Source organism: Rousettus aegyptiacus, unplaced genomic scaffold (genome assembly GCF_014176215.1).
Source record: "Rousettus aegyptiacus isolate mRouAeg1 unplaced genomic scaffold, mRouAeg1.p scaffold_m13_p_3, whole genome shotgun sequence".
In the NCBI taxonomy this organism is placed as follows: domain Eukaryota; kingdom Metazoa; phylum Chordata; class Mammalia; order Chiroptera; family Pteropodidae; genus Rousettus; species Rousettus aegyptiacus.
Window position 1 is genome coordinate 84,497,194 of NW_023416306.1, and position 21,280 is coordinate 84,518,473.

The 21,280-nt window shown below is 40.2% G+C and overlaps 1 protein-coding gene across 4 annotated transcripts in view; it reads right to left on the bottom strand.

Annotated features, from left to right (window-relative positions):
- Window positions 1-21,280, bottom strand: part of THSD4 (thrombospondin type 1 domain containing 4) — a 536,848-nt gene that overhangs the window by 175,811 nt on the left and 339,757 nt on the right. Inside the window, exon 1 of one of the 4 annotated variants that reach the window (XM_016126821.2) lies at window positions 11,769-17,855. The exons of the other annotated variants lie outside the window; for them this stretch is intronic. Coding sequence (XP_015982307.1) covers window positions 11,769-11,840 — 72 coding nt within the window. The 5' untranslated portion in view covers window positions 11,841-17,855. Of the gene's footprint in view, window positions 1-11,768; window positions 17,856-21,280 lie in introns of those variants that run through there. 4 annotated transcript variants of the gene reach the window in all.

Here is a 21,280-nt window from a genome sequence, read left to right on the forward strand (position 1 = left end):
GATTTTAGTACTCTAATATCTATAAATTCAATACGGTTCTGATAAAAATTTCTAAAGGGTTTTCCGGGCAAAATTGGTGCATTAACTCCACATTTCAGAAAGAAGAGTGAATGTCTAAGAAAAACGAAGACACTCCCAAAGAATAAGAATAAGATTTAAAGGCTTCGACGGATAGTTCTTCAATAGTTCATTATTAATATAGAAAAAATATGAACTTAGATCCCTTATTTACACTAACAGAAAATCAATTCTAAGTGTATTAAAGATATAAATGTGAAATGCAAGCCTTCAATAATTTTAGAAAAGAAACTAGGAGAATATCTCTATAACCTTGGGATAAATAATTTTTTCTTTCTTTTTCTTCTTTTAGCGTCAAAAGGAAAGTTTATTAGAAAAGGGGTAATGCTCCACAGAGTGTGGTCTCCTCTTGTTGAAGAAATGTTGCAGAAAAATCAGACCAGTGAGAGACCAAACACCACACAGAGAGTTGGAGAACTCAGGTTTATTGTGCCAGTGGTCCCAGAAGAGCTAATGCTCTGAAGATCTGGGCCCAGAGCTCAGGTGCAACCTTGCTTTTATAGAGTTTATCTGCACAGTTACAGTTAGCCAGTTGGCATGGTATCCAGCTAAGCTCTCCTTTAGATATGAAGGAGAAAAAAAGACCTTTCCAGACATACAAAAACTGAAGGAATTCTCCACTCGAGGCCTGCACTATAGGACATACTGAAAGAGGTCAGCTCATCTAAAAAAAAATAAATAACAACAAAAAGTATGATTAGGAGTAAGGTGACTAGCAGGCTGATAAAAGCAGAGGAATGCAGCCCTTACTAGGAACAGGGCATTATAAGCTTAAAATAAGAAGAGATTTGCTATAGCAAGACCATAGTGAATGTTCAGCATACATAGGGACAAAATGAGACGGCGATGACTGAAAAGGGGAGGCCTCAAAGGTCCAAATTCGCAAAAAGGAATGGAGATAATGTACATGCAGAAGAAGAAGGACGACTGTATATATAGATAACTATCCTTTTCATATTTGTAATGGTAACCACAGGCCAAAGATTTAGAAGTATATAACATAAAACAAGAAGGACCAGAGGGAAAACCTACAAAGCCAACTAAAATAAAGAAAATAGAAACACAAGGACAAGGAAGCAATGAAAACACGGAGCTACTAGAAAGCAAGAGATAAAATGACTATAAGAAGACCTCATATTTCAATAATCACCTTAAATGTAAATGGACTGAACTCACCAATAAAAAAGCATAGAGTTGCAGATTGGATCAAAAAACAAAACCCAAACATATGCTACCTCCAGGAGACACATCTCAGTTCCAAAAACAAATATAGACTCAAACCGAAAGGGTGGAGAATGAAGTTTCATGCAAATGGCATTCAGAGAAAAGTGGAAGTAGCAGTACTAATATCAGATAAAATAGACTTCAAAATAAAAAATATAAGAAAGATACTGAGGGACACTTCAAAATGGTAAAGGGAATCATGCACCAAGACGACAACACTTCTTAATATCTATGCTCCTAATCAGGGAGCCCCGAAATATGTAAAGCAATTTCTAACAAAACTATAGGGAGAAACAGACCAAAATACTATCATAGTAGGGGACCTAAATACCCCATTGTCAGATATGGACAGATCATCCGAACAGAAAATCAATAAGGAAAAAACATCCTCAAATGATATATTAGACCAACTGGACATAATTGACATTTACAGAGCCTTCCATCTCCAAACAGCTGCTTATACATTCTTCTCTAGTGCACATGAAACATTTTCAAGGACTGACCACATACTGGGACACAGAGATAGCCTCAACAAATATAAGAGGGTTGAAATCATACCAGCCATATTCTCTGATCATAATGCTTTGAAACTAGAGATCACCTGTAAAAAGAAAGTGGAAAGAGCCACAAATAAATGGAGATTAAACAACATGCTATCGAAGAATAACTGAGTCAGAGAAGAAATATAAAGTGAGATCAAGAGATACATAGAAATGAATGATAATGATAGTACAACGTATCAAAACTTTTTGGACATGGCAAAATTGGTCATTAGAGGAAAGTTCATATCATTACAGGCCTATCTCCAAAAATAAGAATGAGCCCAAATAACCAACCTAATGCTTTATCTTAAAAAACTAGAAAAGGAAGAGCAAATGAAGCCTAAAGTCAGCAGAAGGATCAAAATCAGGGCAGAAATAAATGAAACTGAAACCAAAAAAAAAAAAAAAAAAAAAAATAGAAAAAATAAATGCAACAAAGAGCTGGTTCTTTGAGAAGGTTAATAAAAGTGACAAACCCCTATCTAGACTCACTAGAGAAAAAAAGAGGAAGAACACAAATAAACAAAATCGGAGATGAAAGAGGGGGAATTATGACCAACGTTGCCGAAATGCAAAGGATTGTACAAGAATACTATGAAAAATTATTTAACACCAAACTTAATAACCTAGAAGAAATGGACCAGTACTTAGAAAGATACAACCTTCTTAGACTGAATAAAAAAAACATGGAAAATCTAAATAGACCAATCAGCAGTATGGAAATTGAAACAATCATCAAAAACCTACCAAAAAGTAAAAGTCCAGGACCAGATGGCTTCACCAGTGAATTCTACCAAATATTCAAAGAAAATTTAATACCTATTCTCCTCAAACTCTTCCAAAAAATCGAAGAGGAGGCAATACTTCCCGACTCATTTTATGAGGCCAATATCACTCTGATACCAAAACCTGGTAAAGATAATAACACAAAATAAGAGAACTATAGACCAATATCTCTCGTGAACACAGATGCAAAAATCTAAATAAGATACTAGTGAACCGAATACGGCAACATATTAAAAAGATTATACACCATGATAAGGTGGGCTTCATCCCAGAGGCACAGGGATGATTCAACATACACAAATCAATTAATATGATATACCATATAAACAAATTTTAAAAAATCATATGATCATATTAATAGATACAGAAAAAGACTTCAACATGATACAGCACCCATTTATGATCAAAACACTTAACAAAATTTGTATAGAAGGAAAGTGCTTTAACATAATAAAGGCCATTTATGACAACTTCTCAGCCAATATTATATTTAATGGCGAAAAGCTAAAAACCTTCCCTCTAAGATCAGGAATAAGGCAAGGCTGTCCACTACCGCCACTGTTATTCAATATATTATTGGAGGTCTTAGCGAGTGCAATCAGATAAAAGAAAGATATAAAAGGCATCCAAATAGGAAACAAAGAAGTCAAACTGTCACTGTTTGCAGAGCACGTAATTCTCTATATAGAAAACCCTAAAGACTCCACAAGCACACTACTGGAAACAATAAGCAAATACAGTAAAGTCTCTGGATACAAAATCAACGTTCAAAAATCCATAGCATTTCTATACTCTAATAATGAAGCATCAGAAAAAGAAGTGAAAAAAATAATTTCTTTTGCAATTGCAACAAAAACAACAACAACAAAATACCTAGGAATAAATCTAACGAAACATGTGAAGGACCTATATAATGAAAACTGTAAGACCCTATTAAAAGAAATCGAAGAAGATACGAAGAAATGGAAAGAGATTCGGTGTTCCTGGATTGGAAAATCAACATAGTTAAAATGATCATATTACCTAAAGAATGATACAGATTTAATGCAATCCTCATCAAAATCTCATCAGCATTTTTTGAAAGAAATAGAAGGAAAAAATCTTCATATTTGTATGGAAGCACAAAGGACCCCGAATTGCCAAAGTCATCCTGAGAAAAAAGAACGAGGCTGGAGGCATCATTCTGCCTGACTTTAAATTATACTACAAAGCAACAGTAATCAAAACGGCATGGTGTTGGCAGAAAAATAGACACACGGACAAGTGGAACAGAATCAAGAGTCCAGAAGTAAACCTATATTTATATTGGCAGATAATTTTCAACAAAAATGCCAAAAATATACTGTGGAGAAAGGAAAGCCTCTACAATAAGTGGTGCTGGGAAAACTGGAAAGCCACCTGTAAAAGAATCGAACTAGACTGTTGTCTATCACCACACACAAAAATTTACTCAAAATGGATTAAGGACATGAATAGAAGACCTGAAACTATAAAATGCATAGGAAAAAACATAGGAACTAAACTCAAGAACCTTGGGCTTTTTAAGAGGATTTTATGAATTTGATCTCAAAGGCAAGGGAAATAAGAGCAAAAATAAATAAATAAATAGGACTATGTCAAACTAAAAAGCTTCTGCTCAGCAAAAGAAACCGTCAACAAGGTAAGGAGACAACCATCCGAATGGAAAATATGTTTGCAAGCAACACCTCGGATAAGGGCCTAATATCCAAAATATACAAAGAACTCATACGACTCAATAACAACAACAACAAAAAACAAACAATCCAATCAAAAAATGGTCAGAGGATCTGAACAGAAACTTCTCTCAAGAGGATATACAAATAGTCTACACACATAGGAAAGGATGCTCAACATTGCTAGCTATTAGAGAAATGCAAATCAAAACCACAAGGAGATATTATCTCACACCTTGTTAAATTGCTATAATCAATAGGACAAGTAATAACAAATGTTGGAGAGGATGTGGAGAAATAGGAACCCTCATACACTGCTGGTGGAACTGCAAATTGGTATACCACTATGGAAAGTGGTATAGAGGTCCCTCAAAAAACTAAGAATTGACCTACCATATGATCCGGCAATCTGTCTACTGGGTATTTACCGCAAAGACTTGAAAACTCATATTCGAAATGATATTTGCACACCGATGTTCATAGCAACATTATTCACAGTGGCCAGGACATGGAAGCAACTGAAGTGTCCTATGACAGATGACTGGCTAAAAGAAGCTGTGGTATATATAGAAAATGGAATATTACTCAGTCATAAGAAGAGATAAAATGCTACCATTTGCAACAACATGGATGGACCTTAAAATAATCATACTAAGTGAAATAAGCCACAAAGAAAAGGTTGAATATCACATGATATTAGGTATGTGGGATCCAAACCTAAAAGCAACAAATGAACAGGACAAACAAATAGAGATTCATGAACAAAGACAATGGACCAGTGGTTATCAGGAGGGAGTAAGGAGGGGGAAAATAAAAAAAATAAAATGTTAAAAAAATTATGTATATATAGTATGAAAAATAATTAAATAAAATGGAATTTAAAAAATAAATAAAATCAGGAAATAGACATGAACAGACATTTCACAGAAGAAAACATGTATAGCTTGTATGCATATGAAAATTATAGTGTAGCAATAGTTTATGATCAGGGGAAATGTCAATTGACTTACACTAATAACATTTTTTTACCTATTATAGCAGCAAAAATTCATTTGTCTGACAATGCTAAATATTGACAAGGAGATAGGTTATTGAGAACTCTTACACACTGCTAGTAGAAGTGAAAACTGACACAACCACTTAAGAAATCAACCTGACATCATCTTCTATAGTTAAACAAACCCATACTCCTTGACCCAGTAACGCAACTGCTAAGTATACACGCTAAAGGAATTCTTGCGCACATATATGAAGAGACATGTTCCAAAATGTTCATAGTAGCTTTGTTTATAACAGAAAAAATGCCAAAGAAACCTGGAAAGTACCCATCTATCTATCAACAGGAGAAAGATGATACGTTCACATAGAAGAATACTATGTAGCGGTGAAAATGAGCGAACTACAATTATAGGCATCATCATGTAGAACACAAATTCAAGCTGAATAAAAAAATCTGTACCATGTTTACATAACTCAAAAGCAAACAAAATATATTCTTTAGAGGTACATACATACGTGAAAAATTATTAAAATTAAAAGCAAGGAAATGACAACCATAAAATTCAGGATGATGGTTCTCTCTGGGTGAAAGAAGAGAGAAGGATATACCTGAGAGATGGCATACAATTTTGGGAATGCTTCATTTGTTTGGTCGAGTGGTGGGTTCATAGGTATTTTATTATTTTGATTTATAACTTCTGCATATATTACATATATTCTCCTATATATATTAAATATTTCACAGTTTTCATAAATGAAAGAAAAGGTACTCAAGGACCACCCCTCTACATAAGAGCTGGTTTTATGACCAACTTATAAAAATACCTTTAAGAAAAAGTTAATCCCGCTTTTATTTAAACCATTTCAATGCACACTAAAAGATGAGAAACTTATGAATTTATTTTACAAAGCTAGCAAAACCCTATTTGAGCACAATGAAACAGAGCCATGAGCCAACAGTACTGGATAAAAAAGAAGACAAAATTCAAACAAAAGCATGTCAAGCCATGTGACTTTTGACATTCTTAATTTTTTTTTTAATTATGAGAGCTGTAAGTCATAGGTATTATTTGCAAGTCGCAGGCATACACACACATTCACTCGGAGACACACACATGCACATATGCACACACCCTTATGCTAATAAATGTAAGAATGGTTCTAGAAGGACAAATGCGAAATCATTAACAGTGGTTTCATCTGGGGAGGGAAGAAGGATTGGGGAGGGAGTGAAGGTAAAGAGGAAGCTTTAACTTTTTATCCCTTTCATTTCTTTATTGTTTGGATTTGTTTTTACAACTACAGCTTTCATAATTAAAAAATAAAACAATTAAAATGTCAAAAGTCATATGGCTAAATGTGATAGACCCAAGGCTTGAACTCCAGTCTTGCTTCATCAAGTGAGTTCCCCACAGTTGTTTTTTCATTTTAGACATCGGAGAGCAAAAGAAAGGTGGAGCCACTGAGACCCGTGCACAAAGAATCAGCCATTAAAGGCATTACACCCATCCTGCACTCCTATTTGCTACAAATAATGACGGCTAGCTTTTCATAAAGGCTGTCACTGCTTACAAAGCAACTCCATATTCATTATCGAATTTGATTTAATCCTTTAAAATAATTTCAAAAATCTATAACCAAGATTAGGTTCCCACGGTGATAACCTAAATGACATTTCATAAAAATGGAATCTTAAGACTGTAGATATGGAATTTCTTGAAGTTTCAAAGGCGCAGGAAAAACTCCCACCTTCAGGATGGAAAACGTTCTCCTGCCACATCTCCTCACAGAGCACGCTTCTATAATCTGAACTAAGCATTGTTTCCAGAACGTGCTGCGTTCTTTCTTATTTCTGGGGCTCTATAGATCTTTTCCCTCTGCCTGGAATGTCCTCCATCTTTTTTCCACTCAGAACTCCTACCCTTAGTGCAGAAAAGAGTTAATAAACATGTTAGACCTGATTGCTCTCTTTTAAAAGGACCTACTTACGAGGCTGGCTGTTGGCTGGCCTATGTGAACTTGGACTTTGGGAGGGTTCTCACCACACCCAGAACTGGTGAGAGTGGCTCACGGTGCCCTTACTGTACAGACCACACAGTTCATGCTGAACACCTGCTTCCCTTCTGGGCACGTCAGGCAGAGGGTGCCTATGTGGCCAGCGCCCAACGAAAACCCTCGGTGCCGAGTCCGACAAGCTTCCTTGGCTGGCAACATTTCACACATGTTGTCACACTCATTGCGAGGGAATTAGGTGTGTCCTGTGTCTCTCCCTGGAAGCTTGTACTTGATTTCCCCCAGACTTCACCCCACGTACATTTTCCTCTGTTGTACCATAATAACTCAGAGCTGTGAGTGCAAACTACATGCTGAGTTACAGAATCACAGCAAATCCCTGGGAGTGTCTTGAAGTCCCCAAACACACAATCCTTTAAGACTCAGTTAAATATGACATTGTTTATGTACTCTTTCTTCACTCTCTTAGACAAATTTCATTGCTTCTTTGCCTCTGTTTTTGCAATCAAAGAAAGTTTTTTTAAAATTTTTTTTTTATTGCATGGTCATTAACTGTTTGCACTCTGTGCCCCTTTTAAAGCATAAGCTCATCAAAGACAAAGGCTTTTTCACCTTCCTTTTCCCAGCACTGAAGTGGCACCGGCCACAGTAATTGTAGTAATAGCCAGTAAGTGCTGTTTTCTATGTTCCTGACACACCAAGCTACAAGCTCTACCCATATTACCACATTTAATTCTTCCAATCACCCCTTAAAATAGCTGCTATTATTATCCTCATTGTAAAAATGAAGAAAACAGAGAGATTATAAGTAGGTGTCAAATGAGTGAATGAGTCACCTAAAGAACATCATTTTGGCCCTCAAGGGATCACTTCACTGAGCTGCACGTCAGTGTTATGACTGTCAACTCATGTACTCTTCACCTTGGCACGTGCTCTGAGCTATCGCTGAGGACGTTACCTATTATATCATGGACTTCATTTATTACATTTAGTGATTTATTATTATGTCACATATTTTTTAATTGTTTACTAGATAAGTAAACATGCTTATTGCACACAATTCAGAAGGTACCAAAGGTACCAAAGGTACGACAAGTCTCTTACCTCCCCCAGCCACTCTATTTATCTCCCCATTTTCTGGTATATCCTTCCAGAGAGAGGACAGACACATTGTCCTGTAACTCGCTTTTCTTACCTAGCAACATATCCTGGTGGTCTTTTCATATCAGTACCTAGAGAGCATTTTCTTCTTTTTGAACACCTGCATGGTGTCCTTCATCGAGGGATGCTTGTACAGTTGCAACAGTCTAATTATGAAAAATGGTTCAGAAAGCATTTTGCACATTCAGAGCAGATCTACATGATAGAGTATTAGAAACGGAAAAGCAGGGTAAACAGATGCTTATTATTCATTTATTCTTAATTAAAAATTGAGATATTCGCATGTCATAAAACTTGCTCATTAAAGATAATACTCAGTGGTCTTTAGTTTAGTCACAAAATTGTGCAACCATTTCCACTAATTCCAAAACATTGTCATTACCACAGAAAGAAACCCATTAGTAGCCAAGATAATTTTTAAAAATTTTGATAGGTTTTGCCAAATTTTGCTTCATCAAAATTAAAATAAATATCTTTTTGACTAAATTCTAGGAATTTATCTCACCACAATATATGGAGCCTTGCCTCTCCCTCTGTCTCCCCACATATAACAGTATCTCATTGGTCTTACTTGAGGAGGCAAGTTGGAGTTTAGGAAAGAAGTCCCCACCCCCTCCCACCCCAGTTCTGCAGCATCCTACAAAGAAACTGGATCCTGTCATGCTTCCCATACTGACGAATACACCACAAGTCCAGGATGACCTAGTTCTTTAAATTCTTTTAGAGGATGTTCTTAGTTTAATGTTTCTTCAACCCGAAATGAAGCAAAGAATAGTCCTCTGTGTTTGTCCTCAAACCCATGCACCAACACTATACTATACTATACTTTGCACGTCAGTCTTTGGTGTCAATATTGCCAGCAACAGGACTCCGAATGAGACTTGCTTTGAATTACACCCCCTCCTCCCGCCACCTGCCAGCCCCTGCTGATCTGGAAGGACCTCACGCCTTACAAGACTGACTGAGTTTGCTGCGCGGCTTCCAGCTGCACGCTGAGAACACAGCCAGCGAAGCGCCACTAGGTGCAGGACGCTTTCTTCTCCTTTCTTGCCTTTCCTCATGTGTTTTTATGAACATCCAAAGGGAAGATAATTAAAACCTGCAAGAAAACCGGCTGGCAGAGAAAAAGGAAATCTTGGTGACTTGGGGACGACGCCACATGTTTATGGGTGAGTTTCGTAAGTAACATGGCTATAAAATAGGGCCTCTTATAAATAAATGCCACATTCTTCAAAGCTCCATATAAACTACATTCTTCTTAAGAAGGGAGGGGGAGCTACTCATACTCATGTTCCTTCCTCCCTCATCATTTCATTTCCAACAAGGGGAAAGGAATCTCACTAATTGTACAATTTCCGAGGAACACAGTGGTTATGGAACCAAAGCTTTGTAGTGGTGTGTGTGTGCGCGCACACACGCACGCATACACACGCACTTGTGTGTGCACACACGCACACACACACACACACACATGGAGAAGGAAGAAAAACAAGGAAGAAAAAAGTGAAAGGCACATGAGAGTCTTTATTTAGCACAGCAGAGCAGAACAAAGGAGCAGAGAGCAGGCACCTCGTCATTTCTGATTGGGTTTTCTGGCTATTAGGTGCACACGCTTTAATTCAAAATACAGAAGTCCTGCCTTCCTCTTCCAAGTGCTGAGTGCCGTCTGAACAGCATCAAGACTTGGATGAGCCTGCGTAATCCCCTTTCATTTTTCATCTGCTTTGCTGATTGTAAAGTGAAACAGAACCGCTCCTGCCTCTCTGCATCGTGACACGGCTGGAGGCGCACACATTCCAGAGTGGCCTTCCCCAGGAGCCAGCTGTGCACAGGTACTCGGAGCCTGCCCTTAGCCCTGCTGTTAATAAGAGTAATTGGCATACCACTGAGGGGCTGGCTGCTGGGGCGCCGTGACTTGCTCTGTACAGGGGTCTCCCCAGACTATATGTGCATGCAGGGGTGATAGAAATATTTTCCATATGAGCTCTCCTCTCACATGCTTAAGGACTCCAGGCTGAGTTAGGCCTGCCCATTTGTCATTTACTCTGCACAGGAAAAAATCAACAAGGAAGTTGCGAACTTCAACTACAACTAGAGGGCAATGGTTTGCTTTCGGCTTCCAGCATCACTAACCCATTAGGTTTCTCCACCTCCAATTCAAGACCTCGATCCCCCACAGGCCCAGAAAATATCTGCAGAGCAGAGGACTTGGGTAACTAATAGGCCAAACGCCTAAAACAAGTGACCCGTTTCAAGCCTGCTGAAGCCACAGCCAGTCCTGCAGCCCGGGTTTGGGAGCACACCCCTTCCACTCCTTAGAAAAGGGAAAGTAATTACATCAGGCTTGCAGAGCCTGCTCCATCCTGACAGCGCTAACAAAAGCAAAGCTGTGAGGTGGCCTCGTGGCCTTTTTAGGAGATACACTTTTCACTTGGCTTTTCAAAGAGGAAGATGGATTCGGGAAAAAGTCTGTCCTTTCATGACTCAGGATCTGTGACTTTTCATCAGCATAAGAAGTACGAGGAGGGGACGAGGAATATTTGTTGCAGGCGACGGTGGCTACATTTAAGTGCTTCCCTCTCTGGCCCATATGATCATCCCTTCTAATCTCTTTGCCTGTATAAAAAACTGGCACCTACAGGCATCCATGATGTCCAGAACTGTATCCAACAAACATAAGCTAAATCGATAAGAATAAAGCATCCTCATGGGTCTTAAACATGCCTCCTTCTATGGTCGATCTGGACACACTCCTAGCCCTGATATGCATCACTGTCCTTCTTCAAACCTGTGATAGCAAGTTAAGCACGGATTTTTCCAAGCACATCAAAGCAGAAAAAGGAGAAAAATGTGATCCAAAAGCAGTAAAGAAAAGCAATTCCTCTAGCATGCACACTCTCTCTGCAACACTGGAGAAAAATTCCCAAAAGGTAACAGTGCCTTTCGGAGTCTGACGCGCACATTTTCTTTATTCTGCAATGGCAGGAGGAGAAACGTGCACCTCCGGGCATCTGTCATCAGGGCCATGCCAACGCTCCAAGGTGGCAACTGTACAGACAGCCTCAGAATGAGATTTTAGAAATCACAGGGTTCGTCAAGAAGAAAAGAATTCCATCTATAAGAAATGGCCAGGCAAGCCTAAAACGGCAAAATAAAGCATGACTCTTTGCACACCATAAAAGCCCATTCCTTGATCCCTCTTGATAGATAGAAGAGGAAATATAATGCTGACAAAAATACAACTTCTTACAAGATATTTTATTTGGCTTACCTCTCCCCCAGGTCTTGCTAACACTGCTGTTTGAACGTGGAGCAATGTTAATATCAGGTAGCTGACAAACATTATTACCCAAAGTTAGAACTACCCTAGAGGAGAACTCCGTCTGCCAAGTGCTAACAGCTAGCAGATGCACTTGTGTCTCGGGATTCCAGCCTGGAGTTCCGCTAGGCACCGCGCTGTTCCCTCTGCTCTCCCTCACTGCACTACCCGGAGAGCTCCGAGCTCGGTCTCTGCTCTGCAGAAAACTGGTAAGCTGATCTCTTCATGTAATAACTTCTCCCGGCTGGGGGAGGGGACAGGAGCCAGCTGGGAGCTGGGGGGCTGCCTTTAACAGAAAGCAGAAAGGGGAGGGACAGAAATGATCAATGTGGAGTTCTGCATCTGGTCTCATTCATGAAAAGGCTCCAAGGTAAGCACTCCACATGCAGGGGGACGACCCCTGCTTCACCAACTGAGGCAGGCAGGAGGCGGTGAGCTGCCGTAGAATGAGCTCCAGGCTGGGAGCCGGGACGCCCGGGTCTTCCTAGTCCAGGATCTGCTGCCGAGAAGCCGTGTACGCCTGGATAAATTGCCAATCCTCTCAGGGCGTCAGCTGGTTTTTTTTCACTGATATAATCAAGGGTTGGGTGGATAAACAGAGTTCCCTTTTAGTTCCGATTTGATGGCTACAGAAATCCAGGCAGTCAAAGGTTGTGTTCCCCAGGGTGCCTTGAAGAAGAAAGATGTCACAACGGTACTGTGTGTTTATGCACTGAACATACGAACACGAATGGATGGGAACTGGGCAAGCCACTATGTCCCCCTCTTGCTGCCTCCCTGGGTCACTGTGCTTAACGAAGAGCTTGAGGAATTACAGCGGACAGTATAAAAATATACAGTAAGAGGGGAATAAGTAAAGTCCAGGTGTTAGATGGTATTGGCAGAATACAGTGAAAAGCAGGATAGTTTTAAAGAAAAACCTCTGGGTAGAGTCAGGCGAACGAGGTTGGGGCTGGGGGCACAGGAGGCACAGGAGCAGATCGGGGAACAGGTGTCGCTACAGCTCACAGTCCACTTGAGACCCACCTTACGCGGCCAGCTCTCACTGTGAGAAAGCAGGGCTCATGGTTTAGAACACATCGAGAACCCACCAAATATTAGATTCTGCTTAGAAGGGGCACAAGGAACTATTCTGAGGCTGTGGGTGACCACAGAGGATAAGGTGACTGCCTGGTGCAGTAAAACAGCTGGGAGCCCTGGAGTCTGGCAGACCTCATGCAAACCCTGGTTCTGCTACTAACTCCCTGCGAGTCTGTGGCTGAGTCTTCCCTCCCAGGGATCCCCAGCCGTCCACCTGTGTGGTGCGGAAAGGCCATCTGAGGGTTATGATGGTGATCAATTAGGTCACCTAGGCATAAAACTTGGCACAGCTCCTGACACACAGTAAGTGCTAAGACATCGGCTCTTTGATCTGAATAAATATCGGCACCCGGTCCCCTAGAGTAAATTAATAAACCCTTGAAAAGCCTCAGGTTGTAGGCATTTTCCTACATTAATGAGGAAACTTTAAACCAAACTGCTGTTTGTAGCCATCTCGGAATGTTTATTATCACCAGTCACATGACAATTTAGTAGCGGGGAGTTCTCTGGGGGGTTGGGTGGAGGGATTTACAATCCTGTTCTCCAAGGCTGTGAGAGACAGAAGGTACTGCGAAGCCATCTCCAACTAGAGACGGAAAGGAAGAAATTTCTTCTCCCTCTTCCTCTTCTTCCTCCTTCTTATTCATTGTCATCATTAGTGCTGTTTAACTGTCTGATCTGCTCAGACGCTAAAGGGACACCTCCGTCTGTCTGTTCGGCAACCTCACCACAGGTGCAGGACTGTCTTAGAAAGCCAGAGTTCTTGAAAGTCCGGAGCTTTTGTCTAGTCTAGGGGTTGAGGAACTATCTGCAAAGGGCCAGACGGTAATATTTTCAGTTTGCAGACCGTACAGTTTCTGTGGCAACTGCTTGACTCTCCTGTCGTGGCACTAAAGCAGGCCCAGACAAATCACCCGTGAGGGGCCAGGCTGTGTTCCAATAAAACTTTCTTTACAGAAACAGGCAGCGGGCCAGACCTGGCCCCAGTTTGTCAGTCCCTGGTCTATATACTTCCAGGTCACCCTTTAACACATTGCAAGCTGACTTTCGATCTCTGCTCCACTACAAGGACTCTGGAAATGTCGCCAATGGGCCCTCTGTTACAAAATACATACAAAAGATTATTTATCAGGACTTGAGTTCTCTGAAGCATTAACCAGCATTTTTCACATTGTGGTAAAATATACGAAACATAAAAGTTTACCATTTTAACCATTTTTAAGTCTACGATTCAGTGGCATTAAGTATATTCACCATGTTGTATCACCATCGCTGCCAACCAGTTCCAGAACTTTTTCATCATCCCAAATAGAAACTCTGTATTCATTAAATAATAACTTCCCGTTCCTCCTCCCCCCAATTCCTGGTGACCTCTATTCTGTCTCTATGAAATTTGCCTATTCTAGGTTTCTCATACAAGTGGAATCATACGATATTTGTCCTTTTATGCTGTGCTTACACAGACGAACGTTTCCAAGGTTCATCTATGTGGTAGCGTGTATCAGAACTTCATTCCTTTTGGAGGATGAATGATATTCCACTGTAGGGATATACCACACTTTGTTTGTCCATTCATCTCTTGATGGACCCTTGGATTATTTCCACCTTTTGGCTATTGTGGATAATGTTGTTATGACCATGAGTATACAAGTATCTGTTTGAATCCCTGCCTTCAATTTTTTGGGGGGTATATACTGAGGAGCGAAATTGCTGGGTTATATGGTAATTCTGTGTTTAGCTTTTGAGGAGCCACCAAACTGTTTCCCAAAGCGGCAGCACCATGTTACATTCCCACCAGCAATGCCCGGAGGTTCTAATTTCTCCACATCCTTGCCGACACTTATTATTTTCCACTTTTTTGATAATAGCCATCTCAAGGAGTATAAAGTACATACCCTTCTTTATGAACCACTCTTAGCTCCCAGAAAAACACCCTGGTTTTCCTTTGCCTCCAATTAGCCAACATTCTTTAAGCACTATGAGCTCAACATTATCCTAAGAACTTTACAAATAGTGTCTCATACAATCCTCACAACAATCACTTTAGATCAAATGACTTGCCCATGTAACACACTGTGTAGGTGGCAAAGCCAGTATTCTGGCTCCAGCAGCCTGCCTCCAGGATTCAGTTCTTAATCTTGCACTGCAGCCACTCCTCTGGACATGCTCTGGTCTCCTTGCCACCTACTGGGCCTAGTCTCCAAACGCCTGTGTTCGTGGCCCTCTCTCTGCTCTAGCCATGCTCCTAGGGCCATCTCGTCATTTCACTTGCCTCGACAGCTTTTTAAATGCCAATGACTGTCCACCACAATCTCTAGCCAGCTCTTCCTCCTGACCTGTGGGTCCATATAGCCAGTTGCCTGATAGATACTTGGCCCTCTCAAATGTACTGCCCCCTGAACAGGTCTAAAACTGAACTAATATTTCCCTAAAACCTGTTCTTCCTCCTGTTTTCTCCATCTTGGTGAACGACATCATTACCCATCTAATTCCTTGAGGTCGGAAGCTGGGTGTTATCCTGAGTCTTCCTACTCCCTCACTTCTTTATCCGAACTGTCACCAGGTCTGACTGAATTTCCTTCTGGAGATCTCTCCAGTCTGTCCCCGGCCTCAGACACCTGTTGCCCCTGCTCCCATCCAGGCGTCCGCCATCTGTCCTGACGTTTTGGAGCAGAACCTGTTCTGGCTTTTCTCCCTTCCAGTCTTCTTTCCTACCACAACCTCTGGGATTGTTCTAAAATGTGACTCTATCCTGTGACGCCCCTAATTCTTTCTTTCTTTTTTTTTACTTTTTATTTTGAAACAATTTTATGTAATAGAGTAGTTGTAAAGGTAGCACAATGTGTCATAGTATACATTCACCCACTTCCTCTTAAAGTTAACATCTTAAATAATCACGGTACATTTATGAAATTTAAGATGTTAGTACAAGAGACTTGATTCATATTTCTCCAGTTTTTTCTTCAAGTGTCCTTTCCTAATTCTAGGACTCAATTAAGGAGAACACACTACATTTAATCAACATGCTTCCTTAGTGTCTTCTGGTGTCTGACATTTGGCCCAGCTTTTCTTTGTTTTTCATGACCTTGACACTTGAAGAGTACTGGTCAGGAATATCATAGAGGTGAAGTGCCCTTCTCATCACATATGTCAGGGCACTCTACTCCAACATGATGTTACCAGTGATATAAACATTTATCCCTTGGCCAATGTGGTGTCTGCCGTGTTTATCCACTGTAAAGTTATTATTTTTCCTTTTCCATACCCTACTCATTAGAAATGACTCATTAAGTCCAGTGGAATTAAGCTCCACTTCCTGGAGGGAGAATATCAAAAAAATATTTAGACATATGTTAAAACCATCACAATAATTAATGCATATTTTGGGGGAGATACTTTGAGGCTATGCAAAAATACCGTTTCTCAAAGTTTCACCCGCTAACTTTAATATTCCTCAGTAGCTCTTACTTGCAGCAACTATTACTGCAGTGCTCTAAATGGCGATTTTCTGTTTCCCTCATGCCTTCTATATCCACTAATCAGAATTTATCAGTATGGAAGATTTGTCCCTCCTCCCTCATTTATTTATTAATTCAATAATTTAGTTATTCTCCCCGGCTTCTAAAAATCTTTTGATGACTCTCCATTAGGAATGAAGTCTAAACTTCTTAATATGACGCTTGCAAGGTTGCCCGAAATCTGGTCTCTTCCTGCCTTTCCCACCTCCTCTCCTCTCTTCTGTTTGTATTCTCCAGACATCTTGAGCCATAAGAAGTTATTCCCAAGTGCCATGTGTCCTCGCGCCCCAGGCCTTCCTTCATGCCAGTCCCTTTCTCTACAGCGTTATTTCCCCATCCTCGCTGGGTTAGCTCTTGTTCCTCTTCGCCTCTGAAAACTCAGCTCAAATTATTTATAAGCACCAAATATTGAAAATAATCTAATTGTCCATTGATAAAGACTAAATGAATAATTTGTGATATCCGTAAAGTGAGATATTCTGTAGTTAAAGAAATAAACAAATGAAAAAATAAAGAAAAGAAAAATTGAGCTTGCTTCCTAAGTCTCCATGATCTATTGAGTAAAAAAAAGTAGGAAGCATAATGATATGATTACTGTCCTATTGTTTGCACATATATGTGTATAATTGCTTGTGTACATGGTAACTATCTGTGGAAGAACATGCTGCAGGCTGGCCACAATGGCTGCTTCGAGGGAGGGGGACTCGGTAGCTCAGAGCAGAAATGGGAGGAGACATTACTATGTAGTCACTTAGTCACATGTGGCTATTGAGCACTTGAAATGTGGCTATTCCAAATTGCTATGAGTTATAATGTAATATACAATTACAATTGTAACAATTCAAAGACTTGGTATAATAAAGAATGTAAAGTATCTCGGTATTAAGTTTTTATGCTGATTAGATGTTGAAATGGCGATTTTATATATGTGGTTAAATAAAATATAGTATTAATAGGAATGTCACTTGTTTTACTTATTAAAAATGTGGCTACTATAAAAATTTGAAATCACATCATATTTCTATTGCACAGCACTTCTATAACCATTTTCAGACTTACTGAATTGTCAGACATTAAATATCACCTTTTCTTGGAATTGTGCATTCCCAGGCTCCCCGCCAAGCTAAGGACCATGCCCCGGGCTTTTGCATCCACTTATCCTCTGATTACCTCCAGCGCAACGTTTATCGAACTGTATTGTAACTGTTAACTAATGTATCAACCTTCATCAACAGGGAGCTGAGTCCTTGATGACAGGAGATGTATCCTTCTGTGTTCTCAGAGCTTTGCACATAGACAGCCTCACCCAGTGTGTGCTCAATATGGGATGGATGCAAGGGAGAGTCCTATAGACCAGGAGTCCCCAGCCCCTGGGCAGCAGACAGCTACTGGTCCGTGGCCCGTTAGGAACCAGACCACACAGCAGGAGGCGAGCGGCAGGTGAGCGAGTGAAGCTTCATTTGTATTTGTGGCCGCTCCCCAGTGCTAGCATCTCTGCCTCAGCTTCATCTCAGATCATCAGGCATTAGGTTCTCATAGGAGCACCGGTCTCTGGTGCCAAAAAGGTTGAGGACCACTGCTATAGACGCTCTCATCTGCTTATAAGTGGAGAAGTGTCCTGATGGTTCATCTTAAATACCACTAAAGGGAACATAAAAAGGAGGAATGCCCTGAAGGTATATCCCTCAAGGAAATGCAAATAATTTTCAACCTACTTTTGGGCGACCTAGATAGGGAAAATATATGTGAGTGGGGGAAATGTGAGCATCAAAAAATAGGGAAAACAAATGTTTTCCTAAGACCACATATTTCACATAAAATATAATCATGTACTTCTGTCTTAATAACAAAGAAGAGTAAACTCACAGTAGGTAGCACCTTTAAGGCTATTTTATTTCCCACAGAGAATCTTGTCTTTTTACAAAGAAAGAAGTCAGAGAAAGGCTTCTCCACAGAGGTATAGACCATAGGGCTAAACTGTTCAAACTATGTTTATTTCTTTAAATATGCTACATTGTGCGGAATGGGTGGAAAAAGTCTCTGTCAAGAAGTTGGCTGTAGGTCCAGGAGCGAAGGCAGGTGTTAGTAATTAACTCTCCCTTTGTGTGGACCAAGGAGCCATTAAAAAGTCAAGGAAGTAGGAATGAGGAAAGCAAAGAGGAGTTTCTCTGCGCCGTTCCCCTTACACGTAAGGGGGATCATGAGTACCTACAGCACAGGGAGTCACTGCATCCTTGATAAAAGGTCAAACCATGGCTGCCTGGGCAGCTGTCAGCAGCAGGGCAGCCGTGACAGGACTGTGCTCCTCGGCTCAGCTTTACGTGGAGCCAGGAACAGGGCCAGACACCGGCAGGGAGAAGCCCACACAAACACACAGGGAAGACACACCGGGGAGCCAATTCAGGGACAGCATCAGGACCGGTATCAGGCTGACTGTATTTTTTATTTCAAGCATTTAAGGCAGAGGTTCTCAAATTGCGATCCAATATCAGCAGTGTCAGCATCAGCAGGGAACTTGTTAGAGATGCAGATACATGGGCCTCACCCTAGATCTACTGAATCAGAAACTCTGGGGGTGAGGCCCGCTGAAGTTTGAGAACTGATGTTCTGAGGAACAGTTCTCTGTCTAGTACCCTCAATTCAAATTGTATTACTTGCAAGTATTATTTTATAAAAACTTATTTCTTAGAAAAGGTGACCGTCAGATATTAAAATCTAGTATAAAGCTATAATAATTAAAACAGTGCCAAATACTACCAGTGTAGGATAGACACTATTTATATAACTAAACATGGAAAGGAATTTCGTGTGCAATCAATGAGTCGCTTCAAATCATCAAGGAAAGGAGAGAAAAGGGCTGGGAATCTGACAAACCACTTGGGATGTAAATAAAGTTATTTCCCTAATTTATACCATATGCCGACATTAAATAAGTTGCAGGTAGATTAAAGATGTTAATGCAAACAACAGAAGTACAAAAGCAGTAAAAGAAAATAGGTCAATATTTCTATACCCTTGGAGTGGAGAAGGACTTTCAACATAGCTCTAAGAAAGGCAGAAATCATGAAAGAAAATTCATACATTTACATATATTTTTAAGATTCCGTAAGTCAAAAATGCCACATACAAAATTAAAAGTCAAATACACAGTAGAAAATGTATTTCACTTGTTTATTTACTCTAAACATCAGTACTTACCATGCACTGAAACCTGGAGGTACATGATGAGCAAAAGCACACTTAATTCCTTTCTTTATGGAGCTTACTGTCTGGCGCAGGAGGCCAACATTAATGAAAGCCAACAAGTAAATTTAAATTTGCAATGTGGAAAGGCGACAAAGGAAAGATATGTGGCGATAGAAGAGGCTCTCCCTCATTAGGGAGACTGGCCTGTGGTTGAAGCAGCAGTGCTTTCATGAGGACCTGGGAGGAAGCAGGTGTGGACAGAGAGGGAGCGACAAGCCGGAGCACAGCATCTGATTAGGCTGAAGACAAAGGGAGGGACCACGACAAAGAGTTTTGTCCTCTTCCTAATGAGAATCTCTTTCAAAGGCGGAGGCAGCAGTCACCAGACTAGATTTGCATTTTGCAAAGGCTACTCTGTTTATGGAAAAAGGATTGGAGAGAGAAAAGAGTGGAAGCTGGAAGCCCAATTAGCAGATTATGGCTATAACCCAGATGAAAAGAGAGAAGAGCTTCAACCAGGATGGTGGAAAGAAGTGAATAATTTCAAAGACAATTTACGACATGAAAAATGAAAAAGGGTATGTGTCCATAATGTATTTTAAAAAAAACCCACAAATCAGATAATGACAATTTTAATACGAAAGGCTGGAAGCAACGTCCGACCACATGGAAGTTGCTAAATACACTATGGTATATCCAAAAGTGAAATCCTGTCCAATTATTTAAATTGACCATGTTGTATTTATTAATAGGGATACATTTTGATGTTATATTGTTTTATAAACAGAAGAAAAGTCTTTTCAACAAATAGCATGGGGATAACTGGATATCCAAATGCAAAAGAATGAAATTGGACCCCTAACTCACACCCCACACAAAGATCGACTCAAAATAGATCATAGACTGTGGCAGGAAGAATAATGGTCCCCCAAAGATGTCTATGTTCTAATTCTCAGAATGTGTGAATATGTTACATTATATGGCAAAGGGGAATTAAGACATCGAAAGGAATTAATGTGGCTAATAAGATGACTTTAAAGAGAGTATCTTGAAATGCCCAGGTGGGCTCGATATAATTACATGGTTCTTAAATGTGGAAAAGACACAGACAAGGAAGTTGGAGTACTCTAATGTGAGAAGAACTTGTCCTGCCGTCACTGGCTTTGAAGATGAAAGAGCCGTGAGCCAAGGAATGTGGGTAGCTCTAGAAGCTGGCAAAGGCCAGAAGGTAAGTATTCTACCTTGGAGCCTCTGCAAGAATGCAGCCTTGCTGACACCTTGACTTTAGCCTAGTGAAAACCATTTTGGCCATCTAACCTACAGAATTGTAAGAAAATCGATTTGTGTTATTTTAAGCCATTGAGCGTGTGTTAATTTGTTACAGCAGCCACGGAACACTAATGCGTAAAACTATAAAACTCCTAGAAGAAAACATAGGAGTAACTTCATGACGTTAGGTTAAGTAGTGGTTCCTTAGATGTGACACCAAAAGCCCAAGTAACAAAGGAAAACAAATGAGACTTCGCCACAATTAAAGGCTTTCGTGCTGCTAATGATACCATCAAAAAAATGAAAAGACAACCTATGGAATGGGAGGAAGTGTTTATAAATCATGTGTTGGCTAAGGGACTAGTATCTAGATCTATACGAAAAATATTCAAAACTTTATAAGAAAAAGAC